This window comes from Oncorhynchus masou, chromosome 3, assembly GCF_036934945.1.
Source record: "Oncorhynchus masou masou isolate Uvic2021 chromosome 3, UVic_Omas_1.1, whole genome shotgun sequence".
Lineage (NCBI taxonomy): Eukaryota > Metazoa > Chordata > Actinopteri > Salmoniformes > Salmonidae > Oncorhynchus > Oncorhynchus masou.
The window spans coordinates 20,721,334-20,744,073 of record NC_088214.1 but is presented as its reverse complement, the minus strand read 5'-3'; the positions used below and the strand labels follow the sequence as shown (position 1 = coordinate 20,744,073).

General features: G+C 41.3%; 1 protein-coding gene across 2 annotated transcripts in view; it reads left to right on the top strand.

The window, feature by feature from the left end:
• The window catches only part of LOC135512514 (arf-GAP with GTPase, ANK repeat and PH domain-containing protein 3-like), a 271,006-nt gene that overhangs the window by 241,936 nt on the left and 6,330 nt on the right, over positions 1-22,740 (top strand). For both annotated transcript variants that reach the window (XM_064934621.1, XM_064934611.1), the window contains exons 14-16: positions 3,755-3,909; positions 4,489-4,579; positions 4,746-4,968. In XM_064934621.1, the coding sequence (XP_064790693.1) occupies positions 3,755-3,909; positions 4,489-4,579; positions 4,746-4,968 (469 nt within the window). The remainder of the gene's footprint in view (positions 1-3,754; positions 3,910-4,488; positions 4,580-4,745; positions 4,969-22,740) is intronic.

Genomic DNA, 22,740 nt, shown 5'->3' with positions numbered 1-22,740 from the left:
GAGCTACGATAATGGCTCCTCCGCTCCTCCGCTTCCCAAACACCATCCAACACACGTTGGAGAAAAAGGAATTACAAGATTCTCATATGGGCGGCACTATACACTACACACTGTCCATAGATATATTGTGTAATTGACCATTTTTTTCACTTGCCGTATCGCTAAGTGTAGTTTTGCTATTAGGTTGTGGCTCGAGTGTTGGTTTTGTGAGTCTTTGTTAGGTTGTTGTAGTTTGTGGGTGTGTGTGCGCGCGTGTGTGAGTGCGTGCCCCTGTTGTTCTTGTGCGTGCATGTGTGTCTATCTATGCGCGTCTGTGTTTGTGTCAGAGAGATGGAGAGCGTGTATTCTCTCCTCCTCTCTCCCTCTCTGAGTTTTGGTGTGGTGCGGTTCCCCTGGGGCCCGTGTGTGTCTCAGTAATGCCCTGCTCCTGATTGCTCTGATACAGGTTAGGAATAATGGCTTTAATGATGTGTAAAATGAGCAAGCAGTGCCTGTGACATTTACAGATGGCACCGCCTTGACCTGCACTTCCCAACTGCTGGTTAATTCACAGGAACGGAGAGCACTTCTTTAACTGACCGCCTTTTGCATGCGACCTACACAACACATCATACTGTACATACCATCATACATACAAAATAATACCTTGGATGTCATGCCGCACCAACCACCTCCTTCTACAATATACTGTATCGTCCAAGTACTCTTAGCTGTCCATCAATTTTGATGATGATGCACACACGTGCACTCACACCTTTAGGCCTTGCTGAGACGGTCAATGAATCAATCTTTCAAGAGCGAGGTAGTGTGAGGCAGAATAGATGTGTCCCTCCCTGGCCCTGCCTTCCGGTGACAGCTCAGCTGGACTCAGCCCAAACCCCAGTGGTGCTAATCTGGTCCACCGTTCCCCACTTCTCCCAGTGGACCATCTGCTGTGGAGTGGAGGGACAGTCATTAGGAGTAGAGACAGCTCAGCATCAAACGTGGAACAATGATCTCTAAATATCTATGCTCAGAGGCCTGATCTCATTGTTTCAAAATATCTAACGATACCAATTAGTGTCTCTTAATTGACCAAATCTGCAGTTTATATTATTTATACATTTTATGTCATTGTTATTGTTTAAAGGCAACCAGGCTGATGAACCATGAACTTAAAAGCCCTCTAACTAACAGTTTTATGATCCATGGTAAATTGTGGACAGGAGGACAGACATTGTAGAAGAAGATGCCTTCTCTCATCTCGCTTCACACCACCACACCACAGCCATTAGGCTCTCATTTATTTTTTTGTGTTATATGTTAATTAAGGTAATCATCATATCTACCTCCTGATTCTCCACAGTAGCAGCAGTTCCCTCCTATTGGGTTTAGCTTATGTTGCTCCATGTCCACCCACTGCCCTGTCTCTGTACACACATCTAATTGGAAAAGACTTGTTGATTGTGTAGCTGCTGGATCAATTATATGATCAGATCACAGGGTTAATGCTAATTGCAGGTGTTAATGTGTGCTTGAATCCCCACATGCGTTCTTCTGTTAGCTGTGGGCTAAATGTACACATTGGGTAACATCAGGAGCACTAGCTGTCTTAGTCATCATCATGGTAGCAGATGGCCTTGAAATAGCAACAATAATACCTCATTGTATTGTTCACTCCTGGTATAAATTGTCTTGGAGGAGGACATTTTGACCTTAATCGTTGTGCTAACATGGTACAGAATGACTTTGACTTTTCACAGCATGGAATTACCTCTCCAAGTGAGGCTGTGACAGATTCTGCATTAAAAAGCAATATCAACAAACTCTGTCAGCATATTATGATACTAATGTTGTCACTCTGATACTATGACGCTACTATAGATATATAATTATTAGAACTGATGTTCACGTCAGTGGGTAATAGGGGCTTTGCCTATTCTAGTATCTGGTTTGGTCAATGTTTTTGTCAGCTTGTTTGGCCTTTTAAGTGCTCATCTCTTGCCTGTACTGGTCTGTTCCACGCATGAAGAGCTAGATTTGTTTTCCCAAGTATCCTCATCAGTTTAAAAAATCAGCCATTCATTGCTTTTTTAATCTCCATAATGAAAGTGTTTTAATGCCTCCAATTTATTGCCTGGCCAGTCAACGAAATAATTAGCTTTGTTCAGGTTTTTAGAAGCTGAATGCAGAAGTGTAACATCATTGGACTCTGAGGAAAACTAGGCTGCATATCTAAATGCCATGCTTTTTTTTCTAGATGGAAAATGATGGGACATTTGAGGAGAAGAAAGGACACATTCATTACATAAAGGCTTCATGCATCAAAAATGACTGAATTTCTTTATTAAATTATAAACTTTTTGCCATTTGTTCTGTTTTCTTAACAAGTTATTCTTGATAGGTTAATCGGACCTTTTAACACAAAATGTTTTAATAAAACAACTATAAACCTCCTATGATGTTAGACTACACCAGTGAGTGTCTTTTTAACACAACCCAACCCAGACTTCTAAACATACATTTTCCCTACCTCTACGTTTAAATAAGACACTCTGAGGTATTTATTGATTCTGTGACATGTAGTTGATGTCTCAAACTAAATCAGGTAATTGAAGTTGGTGTCGAGCTAATTGGATTATAGTTTTCCCCCTAAAGAGGAGACCCTCCCCTAGAGAATTGGGATTGATTTAGTCTCCACACTCCGATCCAAATCAGCTAAATCAGGTTCTGTATAGACCGAGGGACCAATGAGTACACACCCCCCAACCTCTAAATGTCCAGTGCCTACAAAATAAAAGCTCAGTATTGTGTCCCTCCCAACCCCAGCACACACAACCTCTGCTTTTACCTGGCATGGAATCACATGTTCCTAAATTCTGACCTGTTTATACTAGACTGCTGGTTTGCCTCCATTTAGTACATCAAATCTGGGTGTGCAAAGAAGGGGCTGATGAGAGATGTGTTGGAGGAGCCCATTCACATTGTGACTAGTCTCCTCTCCAATCTCCGACTGGAGGCAGGGAAACATGCTTTATGCAAATGAGCCTGCTATATTTGCTTGGCCCTAATTAGGTAATTACAAATCATTTGTCTATGAGATCAAGCATGTGCCGAGGACTAGAAGATTTACATCAGTCAGTTTCTACTGTATTATCATCATCTTAATGAATTACTTGTGAACGGAGGAGGCATTATGACATGTGTTATAGCGTATGTTTTTCAAAGCCCTTGCCCAGGCAGATGACAGGTGACATTTCCATGAAATGTATTACAAATGAATTACAATAGCTGCAGCCATTTTACAATGTGTAAGGCCTAATCAGAGTAAAGAAGAAATGGTTTCTTATTGAAAATGTAAACAACAGAAAAATAGATGGATGGAAATCGGGAATAGAAATAGGCCAGTAGAATGAATACAAAGGGGTATTTTGAATAAACTGTCTTGGAGTCTGTTGTTTTGAATTCATAGTGATGGCTATGATTTTCAAGTGCACACAATCAGTATCGAGTAGCTACTGTAAGGGTACCCTGATACTGGTTCCAGTGAGTATCACTACAATAAGTTGCTTGGATAAAAGTGTCTGCTAAATGGCATTTATTATTAGGCAGATTTTATAGACGGCAAACGATCAATTACAGAATAAATATTATACCATTGTCCAACAATAGCCAAGCTGTTTCGATAATGAAAGTAATTTTAATTTAATTTCCTCTGTCATTGATTTTAAATGGCCATATTTCACCATGTCCGTGTGATTGTTTTGTTTTCCAGAGTCGGAGGAGTCGTTTGAGTTCACCATTGTGTCTCTGACAGGCCAGATGTGGTACTTCGAAGCGTCTACGTTTGAGGAGAGAGAGCTGTGGGTCACAGCCATTGAGAGCCAGATTTTTGCCAGCCTGCAGTCCTGTGAGAGCATGAAGAACACGGTGGGCATGAGAGACAGTGAAGAAGGAGACAGTGGGTCTGTCCGGTCATGATTCGTTTAGACCCAAGGGTTTTCCACGACCACGTTACTTGACCAGGAAAGACTCTGGTTGCTAGGATGTGTGAATGCAAAATTCTCTTGGTTCTTCTCCTCTCTCTCCCCCGTCACCCCCCCCCCCCTCTTCTCTCTGAGCTGCCATGTGTTGGGCTGTGTGTCAGACAGGTGCAGTGCAGTGTGGGGGAGCTCTTATTACAGCTGACAGACTTCAGAGATGGGAACACGGCCTGTGTCAGAACACAGGGGAGGAATCGCAACGCAACACTGACTCATTTTCATATAATACTTTGTCTGTGCGCTCTCTCTCCCTCTCTACCCCCCTCTCTTTCTCTCTCTTTTTGCCTCCCTGTCTTTCATTCAAAACCTCCAGTCCTCCCTCCTCTCTTCCCTTCTGTTGTTTGTGATGTGTATCTTTCTGAAATCCTGTCTCCTCTATTCTCTCACTGTAAAGTCATGATGCCTCTCACAGATTACCTCTTGCTTACCTCCTTCTCACCTCTCTCTCACCTCTGCTCTCCTACAGTCCCGGTTAGGCAGCCAAAGTGACGCGGCATCCATTCAGTCGATAAGGAACGTGAGAGGGAACAGCTTCTGTGTGGACTGTGATACAGCCAGTGAGTACAGTACCTTGTCAACATCATCAGAGCTATATGTCAATGATTCCCAAGACGTTAAGTGCCAGGTACTGTACACTACGTGACAAAGAGAGCACAGATGATAAGCAGACTTGGATGTTTTACAATGCTGTAAGTCTCTATTTTTCTCCTCCTCCTCTTCCAGACCCTGACTGGGCCAGTCTGAACCTGGGGGCTCTGATCTGTATAGAGTGCTCAGGGATCCACAGGAACCTGGGGACCCACCTGTCGAGGGTGAGGTCTCTGGACCTGGATGACTGGCCTGTGGAGCTCAGCATGGTGCTGATGGCTATAGGCAACACCATGGCCAACAGTGTCTGGGAGGGGGCCCTGGAGGGGTACACCAAGGTGGGCGCTGACAGCACCAGGTCAGTACCCCACATCTGTCTGTTTGGTGTGGGTTTCTTTCTGTACTGTCTGTCTATCTACCGGTCTATAGGTCTATTCATCTGTCTTTTGGTTTACTGGTCAGTACCCCTCATATGTCTCTCTCTCTACATTAATAATGGTAAGTGTGCATGTGTGACATCACTTTGCACATACCTGCTAAATGCCTCTGACCAGCACCAAGTAAACCAAGGTCTGGTCCCCTCTTCTCTCTCCCCAATGAGGGTTGTTTGTCTCTGGGTGACAGTTGAGGCCCAGCATGTCTCTCTGACTAATGACCCTGTGTGTGGATGAGCAGGTAATTAAGGAGCCCATTATGGTGTTAGAGCCCACCCCAGGGGCCGAGCCCCAGGACCCATCAGGGCCCTGTCACATATCCATCACACAGGGCCCGGCTGCCATCACTCTCTCTGTCCCACTATAGAAGAATGGTCTGTAGTGTCTGTACTGTTTCTGACCTACATTAAGAGAAGATGTAAAGATATACTACTCAAGTGCTAAATGGCTTGGTTTTTCATATTTTGGTCTCATTGTTACCATTTATTGTATTGGAGTCACTGACATTGAATAGACATTTTAAACAACTGATTGTCAGAGGAAAACAGCATTTCTTAATATCGCATAGGTAATCGTTGATCAATGATTATTAAAATGCCGATATCTATTTTTTGGCAGAGAACTGGACAAAAGAGGAATAATTGTTTTCTCAGGATTCCATTACCTTAGCCCTGCTCCTCTATCATCACAAAGCATCTGTTGGGCAAATATAGGAGGCAAAAAGGTGAATGAATATATTATCTCCAATCTGATCCCCACCATATAAATCTTACTTTGTTGTCTCGTCTATAAAGATTGAACATTAAGATTAAACTTCAAGATTGTTCTATCTCTATGGTCTCATCATCATCATCTTCCCTTGGACTTGAAGTGGTTCTGATGTTAACTGTGTCACCGTGGTGACATGGTGCAGCTTTGTGATGGAACCCAGGCAGCTGGTGTAGCGTTCCCACCCCACCTCCTACTAAACATTAGTGACACGTAATTTAAACGACTCAGTAACTAGGCTACCTGAAGCTACCTGCCTCACATCTGATTGAATGTCTCCTGCAACACTAGTTCTGACGGCTCGCTCCTCAGCTTTTTAAATGTTTTACTTAAAAGCCGTTCATCCACACGATTGGTTTAGCTTTTTAGAAATTCGTATGTGAAAGTAGAATGTACAGATTTGCATTATAGTCAGGTTTATGTAGATATCAACACTTGTCAGTACTAATCAACATGTAGGCTAGTTTTGTGGTGGTTTTGGTATTGGTTTGTATCTTTTGAAGGACTAATACATTTAATATTTTTTATCAGACTTCTCCAGTGCCATCAATGGCTTTCAGAGGTAGATGTTAACTGTTAAATGTATCACCCAATAATTTCATGAATAAAATGTATTTATTTGTATGCCATAAATGATGTGTGTGTACATCAATAGATTATGATGACATACATTTCTCTCAAGAAATGCAGCGCTGGGATCTTTCTCCAGTCAGCATATTGGAGGGGAGTTGTTCCTTTAATTAGTGTCTGCCGGTCGGCATGATCTCCACGTCACCTCTAATTGTCTGGCATGCACGTGAGAGAACACAGGCAGGCAGGCAGGCAGGGAGACAGGCAGGCAGGCAGGCAGACAGACAGACAGACAGACAGGCAGACAGGCAGGCAGGCAGGCAGGCAGACAGACAGACAGACAGACAGACAGACAGACAGACAGACAGACAGACAGACAGACAGACAGACAGACAGACAGACAGACAGACAGACAGACAGACAGACAGACAGACAGACAGACAGACAGACAGACACCTCCCTCACCCCTCCTCCCCTGTGTCTCATTTGGGGAGGAAGAAGTCCGGGAGCGTGAACGGATGTGGAAGGCTATCCCTCACCGGCACTGGCCACTTTACTGTCACCCCTCTGTAGGTTGGAGCGCCATGCGGGGCCCTTGGCCATGGCCAGGTAATAGCTCTGCTCTGACGACCAGAGGAGAGGAGAGAGAGGAGGCGAGCCCTCCTCCTACTTCACTTTGGTTCAGAAATAATTTGCCGCTCCCACATGCTGCCTGCAGGGGCTGTGTGGTAATACAAATGAATCACATCACTAACCCCTCGAAACCTGCGAACTCATTTTAACTCCCTCCTTCTCGAACGGACACAGTGTCTGTGAGAATGGATGCAGCATCACTCGTTCTCATCCCTCTTTCTCATCCCTTGTTCTCAGCTGTTTTTAGAATTATGACCCCAGTGTGGATAGCAGAGAGGCTGTAGTTTAGCCTTCTTTTGGATCAAGCTAAGCCATAATGATCCTCTTTCCCCCCGGAACCCCAAAGTTCCCAGACCGCAGAGCCTGTCCGGATGCTCACAGGTTAGGGGTGCGGGAGCATCAACCGGCAAGCGGCCACACTCAAACTCTCCAAAGAGGCTTTAGAATAGCTGGCCTTGCCAGGAGCTCTGGTGGAGGTGGGGTAATTAATTTAGACAAATGAATGAGCGGAGCGGGGGTCTCCCATCCAGTCCAGCACGGTGCCACGGCTGTCTCTCCAAATGAAACCCACAGGTCACTGATTAGCCCCTCCCGCCAGGGAGACGATTCACCACTAATTACCCAACATGCCACTGTGTTTCAGCACCAGCAAGGTAGATGGAGGAAATTAACTAATATAGGGCCAACTGAAGTAGATTGTTGTAGCAAGCGATTTATATAATTTAACTCTTACAAAATGCCATATTAATGAAAGAAAAGAATAAAGTATTATTTCTGCAACAGAGATACACTTTGGCATTTCGTCTCAATACATCTGCTTCAAGGAAGAATCATTTGTGTGAGCTGGACTGGATTGAATGAGAATCATTTTGCCAAGCAATGGTGTTTGTTGTGCGTGAATGGGTGCATGTGTGGTGTACGGGTCGTTGTCCCAGAGTTTTGTTGGAGAGGACAGGGGCAGTAGGGGTTAACAGCGAGAGCGTTTAAGGGTGTTAGTCTTCGCTGGCACAAAAACACAGCCACTCCATCATAGGGACGGTGTCAACCTCATTAATGTCACAATATATTCAACTCATCCTGCCCTGCCTGCCGCTAGCCCACGGCTAACAGATGCTCCTCTACTGGCCTCTCAAAAGAACGACTGGCCAAACCACTCAACCAGACTGCTCAACCCCAAAAACACAGCAGTTTCATTCTAGAACCATACTATAGAACCATCATCTCTGAGCCAACATTATATATGCATGAGTGAAGAGGTATGGGTTTTATCCTAGAGAGTTAGATTCTAGATCATGATTCTTATGTAGTTGTTATTCTTAATTGAGAACAGTGTTTGACTTAGACTGAAATAGGTGCCGGTACTCATTTCTGTGCCACTACTGTTTATATTTAGATTCAGGAGCAATACTTTTGAGCTAATATTCTATAAGAGGAATAGGAACTCAAGCAGTAGAAAATTTGAGGTGCTGGTACTCCGCTCCGGTGAGCTCCTGCCCAAGTCAAATCGGCGGCAGTGTAGCCTAGTGGTTAGAGCGTTGGACTAGTAACCAGAAGGTTGCGAGTTCAAACCCCCGAGATGACAAGGTACAAATCTGTCGTTCTGCCCCTGAACAGGCAGTTAACCCACTGTTCCCAGGCTGTCAATGAAAATAAGAATTTGTTCTTAACTGACTTGCCTGGTTAAATAAAGGTAAAAAAAATAAATAAATAAAATGTTATTGGTCACATACACGTGTTTAGCAGATGTTATAGTGAGTGTAGCAAAATGCTTGTGCTTCTATCTCCGACAGTGCAGTAATGTCTAACAGTTTCACAACATATACCCAAAATACACATAAATCTAAGTAAGGAATGGATTCAGAATATACATATATGTCAGAGCAGCATTGGTCTAAAATACATAGAATACAGTATAAACATATGAGATGGGTGATGCAATATTTACACACAATTAAAGTGACTAAGATACTGTAGAATAGTATAGAGTACAGTTTACACATATGAGATGAGTAAAGCCAGATACAGGACATTATTCAAGTGGCTAGTGTTTCATTTCCTTAAAGTGGCCAATGATTCCTAATCTATGTCTATAGTCAGCAGCCTCTGATGTGCTGGAGATGGCTGTTTAACAGTCAGTGGTGAAGTACAGAATACAATACAGCATATACATATGAAATAGGTGATGCAGTATGTAAACACGATTTAAAATTGACTAAGATACTGTAGAATAGTGTGGAGGCCAGTTTATACATATGAGATGAATAATGATAGATACGGAAACATTATTATAGTGGCTAGTGATCCATTTCTAAAAGTGGTCAGTGACTTCTAATTTATGTCTATAGGCATCCTCCTCTGATGTGCTAGTGATGGCTGTTTAGCAGTCTGATGGCCTTGAGAGAGTTTCAAAAGAAGTAAAAAGATGTCACGCACTGATTAAGTATAACATCTAAGCTGTACCCCTGTTGTTGACTGTAGGGAGTCTTATTTAGGAGTTTTACTGTTGACATTTACTGGGTTGTTCTCTCATTTCTCACCCCAAGCAACTTTTGAAGCTCTGGGGCCCTGCTTTCTGTCCGTTGTGGGTGATTTTGTTTTTTCTCTCTTTAATTTTCCTCACTTTCTGTCCCCTTCTCCCAGCTTTCTCTATCTTTCTCTCTCAATTCATTTCAAAGGGCTTTCTTTATTGGCATGGGAAACATGTTTAAATTGTCAAAGTAAGTGGAATAGATAATAAACAATCAAACATTAACAGTAAACATTACACTCCCAAATTTTTCAGAAGAATAGAGACATTTCAAATGTTATATTATGGCTATGTACACGCTATGAAATTGAATACAATTATACTCTACAAAAGATAACATTTGGTCCCAGTCTAAATAGAGTAGAAATTACTGCAGAGTTCAATTTTCAGAGTTATTTCTACTCTATTCAGTGTTTATATTTAACTCTACAAACCATAATTTACTCTATTTTGCTTAAAATGAAAACTCTGCCAATTCACTCAATATATAATTTAATATTATCAGTCAAAAATGGCATTTGTACAACTGAACTTAACGTCAATAAATCAGAAGTCAGTATTTAAAAAGGCACTTTATTCTTAAATGTAAGGCATTTGCAATACATCAAAATACTGATGATAATAAAATAAAATTGTGTACAGAAATGAAATGTTGGCATCTGTCCCCACTTTATTAAAAGTAAATAAAAAAGTAAATATTGCAATACAATACATCATGGTTTTAAAGAGCTTACTGTGCAGTGTTTAGAATCACAGGAAACAGTATGGGACAATAAACAAACTTGAATCATCACAACTGTAAAACATCTGTATATCAAATGCTTTGTGACAGAAAAACTCTTTAACATCAACTACATAAGGTCCCTCTGTTGTACACCCAACTCTATCTGCATTAAAATGTTCATCAAGACATTGTTTGTAGAGCGTTGGACTAGTAACCAAAAGGTTACAAGATCGAATCCCCGAGCTTACGAGGTAAAAATCTGTCGTTCTGCCCAGAACAAGGCAGTTAACCCACTGTTCCTAGGTCGCCATTGAGAATAAGAATTTGTTCTTAACTGACTTGCCTAGTTAAATAAACTGGAATCCATCTGCATGATCTCCTTTAGATTAGGGTGTTTGTAAATAAACTGTAATGTTTTCAAAATTGGGATGTAAACATATTTATCAGTAACAACAATATGATCATAGCCTCCAGTAGTCTGATTATGTTCTGTATCAAATCTAGTACCAAGGACGTATTCAACTGGTCTAACCTTCACCACTTTTCTGTAAAATACTGCCTTTTCTTACTTTCAGAATTTAATACAACAAAAGGATTTTCATTTTTTTCAAAACACTGATCAATTTCGCTCTCAATGTCCCTTTTAATAGGCTCCTGTATAGACAGACACTTCTTCACAGAATCAACTATCTCTTCCATGGAAGAAGGGGAACTTGTTGATGGCAAGTCATCAAAATGACTTCCTGCTACATATTCAGCTGTAGAGGGGCCTTCACCATGATCAGAACAAGGTTCATGTGCTTTATAAAGATGCTTTCTGAACCCAGAAAAAAGTGACATAAACTTGTGAACAACCAGCTTGACCGCATTTAAGACCAAGTGTCTTTCCAGGACAATATCCGTGGACCAACTTCAGGTGTTTTGTCAAGGAATTAGCATTTGCCTGGGGGCTTTTGCAAGCAAAACACAACATTTTAGATGAATGATATGAAGAAGTTTCTGTGTGAAATGAAAAAGGTTATTTCCTATGCTTCGTTTTAACCGTTTGCAACTTCAAAACTTTTAGTAACTCAATGCAGCATCTGAGACCTCAACTCTGCAACCCTAAGATTAACCTTAGTGGTAATCAACATCAATTTCATAAATTGTGGTTTGCAAGAAGTTGTACACATTTACCAGATCCTGGTTGTATGAGGTACCGAAGACAAAATGAGCTTTGAAAAGCTCATCAAAACAGGCAAGAATGTCTAGTGACTTACAAGGTATTGCATGTTTGTCAATCACAATGAAGTACTTGTGAATCACACTCCTCTGGGTCCCCACAGCAAGCAGATAGGGTTGAAGGCTTTCAATGATTCTCTCCAGATGCCCCTGGATGCTGGTCCCAGTCTGTGACACAAGAACTTCATTAGTGCGCTATTAAAATGAGTCGCTGTTCGCAAACAGTTTGGGAAAATGTAAATTACAGCTACACATGATCTTACCATGATTTGTCCCTAATCTTAAAAGTAGTTAATAGGATTAAGAATGGAAACAAAACAGTCAACTGTAACCTCACCTAGATAAACTTCACAATGTGGTCACTGGCGTGTCTGGCTGAGATTTTTGCTGGTCTCTTGCGGCCATGAAGTGACTGTGGCAGAAGGTGGACAAGGAACAAAATGGATGACATGTCACTGTCCCATCCTGAAAGTACACATTTTCACTGAAAGTTATGTCGTGTCTTTGGCTATGCCGGATTAATTGCTATGACATGCTATTCTATAAAACAATTTCTACGTAATTAATATCACCTGATTGAGCTAATCATGTAAATGTAATTAACTAGAGAGTCGGGCTCCACAAAATAATATTTATAGAGCTGTTATCTTCCGAATAAACTCTTAAAGATTAGTAATTATTTTACATCCATAGCAGTCAACATTAATCATCATCTTACTTCAGTCTCATACTCTGAAAGTTGTAAATTCTTGGTTATCTGCAAGAATCCTGGCTAACAAGTTTAATCAGCAATGTAAAATTGGGTTTAATTATTTATTTACAAAATACCTAACTAATCACACAGAATAACATATACAAAGAATTAATTATACCAGGATAATTCTTTACGTCATAGGAAAAGTCCCTAGCGGGCGGAACAGATATGACAGCTTGTTACACAAAAGGGGCGGGGTTTGAGTGAAAGAGCGGGAGACTGGAACAGAGGCGAAGCTGTGCTATTGTAAATACAGTATCTTATGCATTCTGAATTACCGCCCATTTGGAAAAAGAAAATGCAATAAATATTCACTCTGAGCTGCGCTTCAGTCGGTTGGTGATAGATGGAAGACCGTGTTGCCAAACCAAGTCCTTTGAAGAATGTCTCTGGTGGTCACTTGGATAAGTTCTAGTAACGTTGTTGTGTGGTAGATGGGATACTGTCTGTTCATTCCTAACCTGCGTTTGCAGCTGCGGTCGCTAACTCAACGTCTAGGAGGTATCACTTCTGTAGTGAATAAGAGTTCAAAGTTCATACCATTCGCAACCAAAGCTCATGCTGATTCTGGCTTCGTTCTGTAGTTTTTATCTGAACCATTCTGACACGGGATCGTCACCCTCATATCCGCAGAACAGCAAGTTATGTTGTAGTCAAGAGCTTATATAGGAAGGAAGAGGGGTGTGTGTGAAAAGTTTACAACCTCTGTCTCTTCACGTGGGCAGGTGTGGCTCCCTGGTCGAAGTATATTGTGTTTGTCTGCATTTATTTGGTCTGGCCAGGGTGTGACATGGTTTTTTTGTGGTGTGTTTTGTCTTGGGGGTGTCCAGCATAGTCTATGGCTGCCTGAGGCAGTTCAAATCAAATCAAATCAAATTTTATTTGTCACATACACATGGTTAGCAGATGTTAATGCGAGTGAAGCAAAATGCTTGTGCTTCTAGTTGTGCTTCTAGTTCCGACAATGCAGTAATAACCAACAAGTAATCTAACTAACAATTCCAAAACTAATATCTTATACACAGTGTAAGGGGATAAAGAATATGTACATAAAGATATGAATGAGTGATGGTGCAGAGCAGCATAGGCAAGATACAGTAGATGGTATCGAGTACAGTATATACATATGAGATGAGTATGTAAACAAAGTGGCATAGTTAAAGTGGCTAGTGATACATGTATTACATAAGGATGCAGTAGATGATAGAGTACAGTATATACGTATACATATGAGATGAATAATGTAGGGTATGTTAACATTATATTAGGTAGCATTGTTTAAAGTGGCGAGTGATATATTTTACATCCTTTCCCAGCAATTCCCATTATTGAAGTGGCTGGAGTTGAGTCAGTGTGTTGGCAGCAGCCACTCAATGTTAGTGGTTGCGGAGCAGTTGACGTACCAGGCGGTGATACAACCCGCCAGGATGCTCTTGATTGTGCATCTGTAGAAGTTTGTGAGTGTTTTTGGTGACAAGCCAAATTTCTTCAGCCTCCTGAGGTTGAAGAGGCGCTGCTGCGCCTTCTTCATGATGCTGTCTGTGTGAGTGGACCAATTTAGTTTGTCTGTGATGTGTATGCCGAGGAACTTAACTTAATACTCTCTCCACTACTGTTCCATCTATGTGGATAGGGGGGTGTTCCCTCTGCTGTTTCCTGAAGTCCACAATCATCTCCTTAGTTTTGTTGACGTTGAGTGTGAGGTTATTGTCCTGACACCACACTCCGAGGGCCCTCACCTCATCCCTGTAGGCCGTCTCGCCATTGTTGGTAATCAAGCCTACCACTGTTGTGTCGTCCGCAAACTTGATGATTGAGTTGGAGGCCTGCGTTGCCGCGCAGTCGTGGGTGAACAGGGAGTACAGGAGAGGGCTCAGAACGCACCCTTGTGGGGCCCCAGTGTTGAGGATCAGCGGGGTGGAGATGTTGTTGCCTACCCTCACCACCTGGGGGCGGCCCGTCAGGAAGTCCAGTACCCAGTTGCACAGGGCGGGGTCGAGACCCAGGGTCTCGAGCTTGATGACGAGCTTGGAGGGTACTATGGTGTTAAATGCCGAGCTGTAGTCGATGAACAGCATTCTCACATAGGTATTCCTCTTGTCCAGATGGGTTAGGGCAGTGTGCAGTGTTGAGATTGCGTCGTCTGTGGACCTATTTGGGCGGTAAGCAAATTGGAGTGGGTCTAGGGTGTCAGGTAGGGTGGAGGTGATATGGTCCTTGACTAGTCTCTCAAAGCACTTCATGATGACGGAAGTGAGTGCTACGGGGCGGTAGTCGTTTTGCTCAGTAACCTTAGCTTTCTTGGGAACAGGAACAATGGTGGCCCTCTTGAAGCATGTGGGAACAGCAGACTGGTATAGGGATTGATTGAATATGTCTGTAAACACACCAGCCAGCTGGTCTGCGCATGCTCTGAGGGCGCGGCTGGGGATGCCGTCTGGGCCTGCAGCCTTGCGAGGGTTAACACGTTTAAATGTTTTACTCACCTCGGCTGCAGTGAAGGAGAGACCGCATGTTTCCGTTGCAGGCCGTGTCAGTGGCACTGTATTTTCCTCAAAGCGGGCAAAAAAGTTATTTAGTCTGCCTGGGAGCAAGACATCCTGGTCCGTGACTGAGCTGGATTTCATCTTGTAGTCCGTGATTGACTGTAGACCCTGCCATATACCTCTTGTGTCTGAGCCGTTGAATTGAGATTCTACTTTGTCTCTATACTGACGCTTAGCTTGTTTGATAGCCTTACGGAGGGAATAGCTGCACTGTTTGTATTTGGTCATGTTACCAGTCACCTTGCTCTGATTAAAAGCAGTGGTTCGCGCTTTCAGTTTCACGCGAATGCTGCCATCAATCCACGGTTTCTGGTTAGGGAATGTTTTAACCGTTGCTATGGGAACAACATCTTCAACGCACGTTCTAATGAACTCGCACACCGAATCAGCGTATTCGTCAATGTTGTTGCCTGACGCAATACGAAACATGTCCCAGTCCATGTGATGGAAGCAGTCTTGTAGTGTGGAATCAGCTTGGTCGGACCAGCGTTGGACAGACCTCAGCGTGGGAGCTTCTTGTTTTAGTTTCTGTCTGTAGGCAGGGATCAGCAAAATGGAGTCGTGGTCAGCTTTTCCGAAAGGGGGGCGGGGCAGGGCCTTATATGCGTCGCGGAAGTTAGAATAACAGTGATCCAAGGTTTTGCCAGCCCTGGTGGCGCAATCGATATGCTGATACATTTTAGGGAGTCTTGTTTTTAGATTAGCCTTGTTAAAATCCCAGCAACAATGAATGCAGCCTCAGGATGTATGGATTCCAGCTTGCAAAGCGTCAAATAAAGTTTGTTCAGAGCCATCGATGTGTCTGCTTGGGGGGGGAATATATACGGCTGTGATTATAATCGAAGAGAATTCTCTTGGTAGATAATGCGGTCTACATTTGATTGTGAGGAATTCTAAATCAGGTGAACAGAAGGATTTGAGTTCCTGTATGTTTCTGTGATCACACCATGTCTCGTTAGCCATAAGGCATACGCCCCCACCCCTCTTCTTACCAGAAAGGTGTTTGTTTCTGTCGGCGCGATGTGTGGAGAAACCCGCTGGCTGCACCGCATCCGAGAACGTCTCTCCAGTGAGCCATGTTTCCGTGAAGCAAAAAATCAGAGTCAGGTGATTATCATTGTCTCTGATTGGGAACCATATTTAGGCAGCCATATTCTTTGAGTATTTTGTGGGTGATTGTTCCTGTCTCTGTGTTTGTTGTCACCAGATAGGCTGTGTGGGTTTTCACATTCCGTTTGTTGTTTTTGTATTGTTCGTGTTTTTTCGTCGTCATTAAACATGTATCAAAAATACCACGCTGCATTTTGGTCCGCTTCTCCTTCACCAGACGAAAGCCGTTACAGCGGGCCAATGAGTGAGCAGCCCTAACTTATGACAACCCACATCTCACATTTTAGAAGCTAAAATCACATTTCATCCCATCACAAATAATTTCATATTCAAACATTTAAATTGAACAACAATTCCATGTGAATCTGATAACTCTGATGTATAGACTTTCCACTGTGGAGTTTATGTCATCTTATCATTGATTAGAATGTCTCAGATGACAACCGAACTGACGTCATATTCATTAAGTACCACAGCATATGTTTAATTGTTTGGTGTCAGGATTTGGCCAGGGTTGTTCCGGGTTTTGGTCACTAGATGCCCCCATTGTGCTTTTTGACCTTATGTTTTTTCCCTTGTTCCCCATTATTATTTGCACCTGTGCCTCGTTTCCCCTGATTGTATTTAAACCCTTAGTTTCCCTCAGTTCTGTGCTCTGTGTTTGTATGTTAGCACCCAGCCCTAGTGTTCTGTGTATTCTTGTCGATTCCGGTGGATGCTCTTGTGGAATTCTGTTTTTGTTTTTGAGTATCTCTTGAGGCTTTTTTTGTGCTATTCCTACCACCTTTTGGATTTGCCATTTTTGTATTGAAGGACTTTACTTTATTAAATACACCGTCTTAAGTACTGCTGTGTCTGCCTCATCTTCTGGGTTCTGCTGACTATTCGTGGCTCAGTTGGTTAAGTGACTGTTTCTCACTCCGGAGACCCAGGTTTGAAACCGGGTCCTGACAGTTCGGATTACCAGAATATAGTTCATTTCCCCCCACATACTGATGTTCCCAGAATCTCTATGTTAACCAAGTTTTTTTAAATGTAACCTCAATAGGTTTGAGAAGAGAAAAGGGGGGAGAGGTATTTATGATGGTCATAAACCTATCCCCCAGGCCAACGTCATGACAGTTACATCATTCCATTTCAGAAATAATGCTCCCTTCCATTAGTGTAATCATTTTATTCCAGCATACCATTTTCCACTCCTTTTGTGGATTCAGCATATTGAACCGGGTTTTGCAGGTTGCCTGTCTGTGTGAAGCCACTGCTTTGGTCAATGACTTTCTGCTTGTAGAGAGTAGGCCACTTCTCAAGGAACTTTGCAGATGTTGCATCACCAAACATCAGACTAAAATCTTGCTCAATCTGCAGACAAGATGGAATAAGTCAAGACAGAACAGTAAACATTATGGTGTGGCACTATCGTCATGTAATTGACAAGGGAATTTATATGTTTATGGTAATGACTAAAGAATTCCACCCTGAAACGTATTTATTAGATTATGTAACATATATAATGAATAATTAGACAAACGTAACTATTAGTAATTATTAGATTATGTAACATGTATAACGAATTAGAATGATAAACTTCAGTCTAAAAGGTTTGGTTGAGACAAGTAGAAATGTGTGTGTGTGTCTAAGAAAACACAGAGAACAATTAAACTATGCATGACCTGACCTGGTTAGAACTCTGGGGAATTTACGACAGGAAAGGGAGTCCTGTCAAGGTCCCTCTAATCTCGGGGGGATGGAACTGCCAACTTGGTAGTGATAAAAAGGAATGAGATCTGTGGGGAAAGATACATCCCCCTACTGTTTGTGTGTCGGTATGTGCATATTAGTAGGTGGGGGGAGGGTGAGTTATAAAATGGCATGTCTTTGTATTATGGACTTTAGAACATTCTCGTGAATAACTTTACGGACCTTTTGCATAAGCTGAGTCTTTGCCTAATTTGTATTAAACCGAGGGTCTTACAAACCTCGGGGATTGGTCAAAGTTTAAATAATTGTTAGTTATCATCATTGGGATTGAAAATTCTTGTGACAGTAATATATCAGTCTTAATCAGACTGTTGTAAAACAGAAAACAAGTGTCCTGACAGTTTCAAGGCAAGGCAGTCAAAGATCCATGCATGCAGTTATGTCACCAGATGAAAAGTAGGATTTATTTGACTCAGAAACAGAATGTATACTAAGAAATACTAAAAGGGTATGAGACTAAGAAACATTTGCTTATACAGATGTTCACATACAATTATTCTCTGGTCATGTGTCATGAATGAGACTAACGCCAATCACAATCACTTACACGCCAGTGACTGACGCATGGTCTTCTGTCGTCCCTCTGATGCTTCCCTTTGAACAAATTTAAGTCTCCATGCTAGATATCCACTCCCATCTTCTGCATTGTAATAATGCTCCTAAAGTAAAGTATAATTCAGTTTGAGTGAGCAGGTTGAAATATCTTCATGTTCATTTTTATCCTTAACTACAGATGTGCCCATGGATGAATATTTGCTCATTCAACAGGTCTGACCCTCACAGTGCAGAACTTAACTGGGCTTTTATACCGCCAGAGTTGAGCTTAGGAGAGACTGCAGAGATGGTGGGCATACAGACATGTTAACAGAACGTTAGTTTAAATAAAAACATCACCAAACAGTAAAACAACAATTTAAATATTGACATTCTGAAAAAAATTCAAGGTGTAAGAGTCCCAGAGAGTTAAAAAGGTTAGACTTCGGTTTGAATGTACTTACATACCAAACTTGCTCCTAGGATCAGCCAGGTATGGGAACAAGGCAATGATTCCCTTTGCGTAGTCCTCTTTAACACGCCTTGAAGGACTTGCCCTAGACACACACACACTTTACTGTTTGAGTTCCAAACAAAAGTATTGATGTGTAAATCACAACTTCTGCTAAAATTGTTGTTAGGTGGTAAGGTATGTAATGAGTATATGACTCACTTGTCATTTGTGCAACCAATATCTTGACCATATCGCGTCTTCTGCTATCTGTTATTCTTTTTGTCCGAGCATACTCATTCATGATCCTCTCTCCTCCAGGTTTGTTCTTCAGAATGTCTTCAATCATCTAAGTTGGAGTAATTTAAAAAGGAACACACTAACACTTTTAAAACAGCAATGAAATAGCAAGTATAATTAAACACACCATGATCACCCTTTCACAACTTTCATTGATGTAATTTGTCACTCAATCTTCAAGTTTGGCATTTGTTTAAACTGGGAATTGTTAGTACTTACATGATGGTTATCCTGTTTTTCTTGTAGCAGGACTCTGCTGCAATATAATCGGTCATCGGAGTCCCCCTCATTGTCTCCACTGTATTTTGAAAAGGAGCTGCTTGCAGAGAAGCTCAACAAATCTAGCAATCATGTTAACATTTAACTGGTGTGATTAACACTGTAATTATAACACAACTTAGGTGGAAACATCCATTATTATGATTAGAGGACTTTTGTTAATGACAAGGGAATGCAAAAATGTAACATTTTGAATTGATTAGGCCCACTACTGTTCTAAAAGGGGTGGGAGAGGTGAGCACAGAAACAAAGACCATTTTAAAATATCAAAATGAGAAAAGACATCAGCAGATCTATCTGTTTGTCTCACATATTCAGAACATGTGTTAGGCTAGCCAGGACTGTATGGATGACTGTGAAGCTCTAAGCTAATAAGCAAGTCACCATCAGGATTTGGGTCTTTGGGGTAAACAAACCTCCTGCACACCAAGGTCTTGTTTCTTTAGAAGAAACTCAAACACCTCCCCATCAACGTCAGTCTTCGATTCCTGAGAGACATTTAAGTCCAAGTTTGGAATGTCAAATTTATTGGCAACTGTGAAGACGAAATATGATTGCCTTATTGATGAAATATATTGTGTATTTTTAGAGAAAAACCAGAACAGAAGACAGAAATCAAGAGGTCATTTTTACTTCAACATCATAACCCTCAAAACTGACTTAGTACTCCTTTCCACATCAATTCCAATTAAATGCAGTCTACAGGCTACTACTGCCACATACTGAATTATTATATCAGCAGTATTATAGCAATACACCACAGATAGCTATCAATACTGAGATTGTAGCGGCATACAAATGTTAGTATCACTTATTTTTTTAAACCATTAATGACTGGCAAAGACAATGAGCGCAGCTACAGATGAGCATAATAAGACAACTCCCAAAACATAAACCAATCTTTGTCTGATCTGTGATTTGGGGAGGTGCAAGTTTCCTTTGTATTCATTATCAGCAAGGAAATCGGCAATCAGTTTGACAGTAAATATAAAGTAAGTATATTTAAAGTGTGCCGGTATAAGTGTGTTGTTCCATATGATATTGTGTGAAATGTGAAACTTTTCACTCACCACAATCCAAAAAGTATTTGAAGGTCAATTGCCCCTCATAGCAAATGTACTTTTGACAATCCCTGTACTTCACGTGTGCAGCCTGCATCCTTGATGACAAGAACAACAAGTTGATTTAAATTGCATAAACACACATTTGCACAAATTACAAGAGAGCAGTGCTCTGTTTAGAGTAAGACACTTGTTGCATCAACCTGCCTGTCGCTAAATACTGTCTACTAACAGCTCTCTTTTCAGAGTAAAACGCACGTGTTGCACCGACCAAACTGCTCTAAATCTGTCCCAACAGCTCTGTTCAGAGTAAAATGCACATGTCTGTAAACTGCAGGAAAAAAACATCAAACCGGTAACAGCTCTAAGGTTCAGAGTAAAACGCACTTGTCACACTGACCAAACTGCGCTAAAACTGTCCATCAGCTCTGTTCAGGGTAAAATGCACGTGTCGCATCGACCAAACTGCAGCTAAAAACTGTCTAATAGCTCTAAACTTGAGTGAAACACACATGTAGCACAGACCAACTGCCGCTAACTGTCTGCTAGCAGCTCGCTTTTCAGAGTAAAACACATGTTGCACTGACTAACCTGCTGGCAGTAGTCAGTAAAGTCTGCTAGCTACTGATAATAGCTAATACCGCTCTGTTGAAAATTTCAAACAGGTTATGCACTGATCCATTGGGCATACATACTGTCCATGAATCAATAAAAGTGGTATAACTTAATGTTACTGTAGCTAGCTAGCTAATTAGCTCTAGCTAGATGCTCACATTAGCATCTGATTATGCAAATCGTGCAGTAACAGTAAGCCTACACTACAATGCTAGCTAGCTGTAATGTTGCGCAACAGTTTTAATTTGCACATAAAGTTAATTAATCAATAACAGTGAACTTACCTGGAATTCTAATTAAGTATAGAAATTAAGAAATTCTGTGGTTCTGTGAATGACTTCTGATGGTCGGCGGATCCTCGCTCTTGATCTGTCTACTCTTTCCATTCGCGAGACACTTGCAAATGGACAATGGCGGAAAAAATCTAAATTTAACCAACATTAGTGATTGTGGTCATGCTGTTTTACTCCAATAGAATTGAATCTGTATTTTTGCTCCCACTCTAGCGGCCGCTGGTAATAATTACACTATAATTATTATTAAATTATTTAATTTGACTACTTGAGAGGAAAATAATTGTAACTTTTAAAAACATTCTCTAGTTTTTACTGTGTACTGTGACAGTATTGTAGCCATGTGCAAATACAATGCCCCTTGTGGTTATTGGGACAGTGAGGCATTTTTTCTGCATCACATTCAACTACATAGAGGTCCTCGATCAATTATTTAAACTGCCTGAGTGGCACCAGCACATGTAACTGCACTGAACTCTGCAGATTGTTCCACAAATTACAGGCAAAAAAACTAAACGCAGATATTATGTGTATTGAAGTAGTTAAAAGTTACATATTTGGTCCCATATTCGTAGCATGCAATGACGACATCAAACGTGTGCCTCTACAAATTTGTTGAGTGCATTTGCTGTTTGTTTTGTTTGTGTTTCAGATTATTTTGTTCGCAATAGAAATGAATGGTGAATAATGTATTGTGTCATTTTGTAGTCACTTTTATTGTAAATAAGAATAGAATAGGTTTCTAAACACTTCTACATTAATGTGGATGCTACCATTATAACAGATACTCCTGAATAAGTCTTGAATAATAATAATAATGATGAGTGAGAAAGTTATAGATGCACAAATATCATACCCCCAAGACATGCTAACCTCTCACCATTACAATAACAGGAGGTTAGCGTGATATTTGTGCGTCTAACTTTCTCACTCATCATTATTCACGATTCATTAAGGATTATCCGTAATCATGGCATCCACATTCATGTAGAAATGTATAGAAACATATGATATTCTTATTTACAATAAAAGTATCTCTAAGATGACACTATCGTCCGTGTGGCAGTTGGTAGAGTATGGCGCTTGCAATGCCAGGGTTGTGGGTTCAATTCCCCACAGGGGACCATTATAAAGTACCAAAAATGTATGCACTCATTACTGTAAATCACTCTGGATCAGAGCAGCAGCTAAATGACTAAAATGTAAATGCATTATGGGCGGCAGGTTGCCTAGTGGTTTGAGCGTTGGGCCAGTAACCGCTAGATCCAATCCCCAAGCTGACAAGGTAAAAATCTATCTTTCTGTCACTGAACTAGGCAGTTAACCCACTTTTCCTAGGCCGTCATTGTAAATAAGAATTTGTTCTTAACTGACTTGCCTATGGTACAATAAAATAAAATATTTACCATTCGTTTCTATTAGGAACAAAATGATCTGAAACACAACTAAAACAAACAGCAAGTGCATCCAACAAGTTTGTAGAGTCACAAGCATGATGTAATCATTGTGTGCTAGGAATATGGGACCAAATACTAAACTGTTTACTACTTTT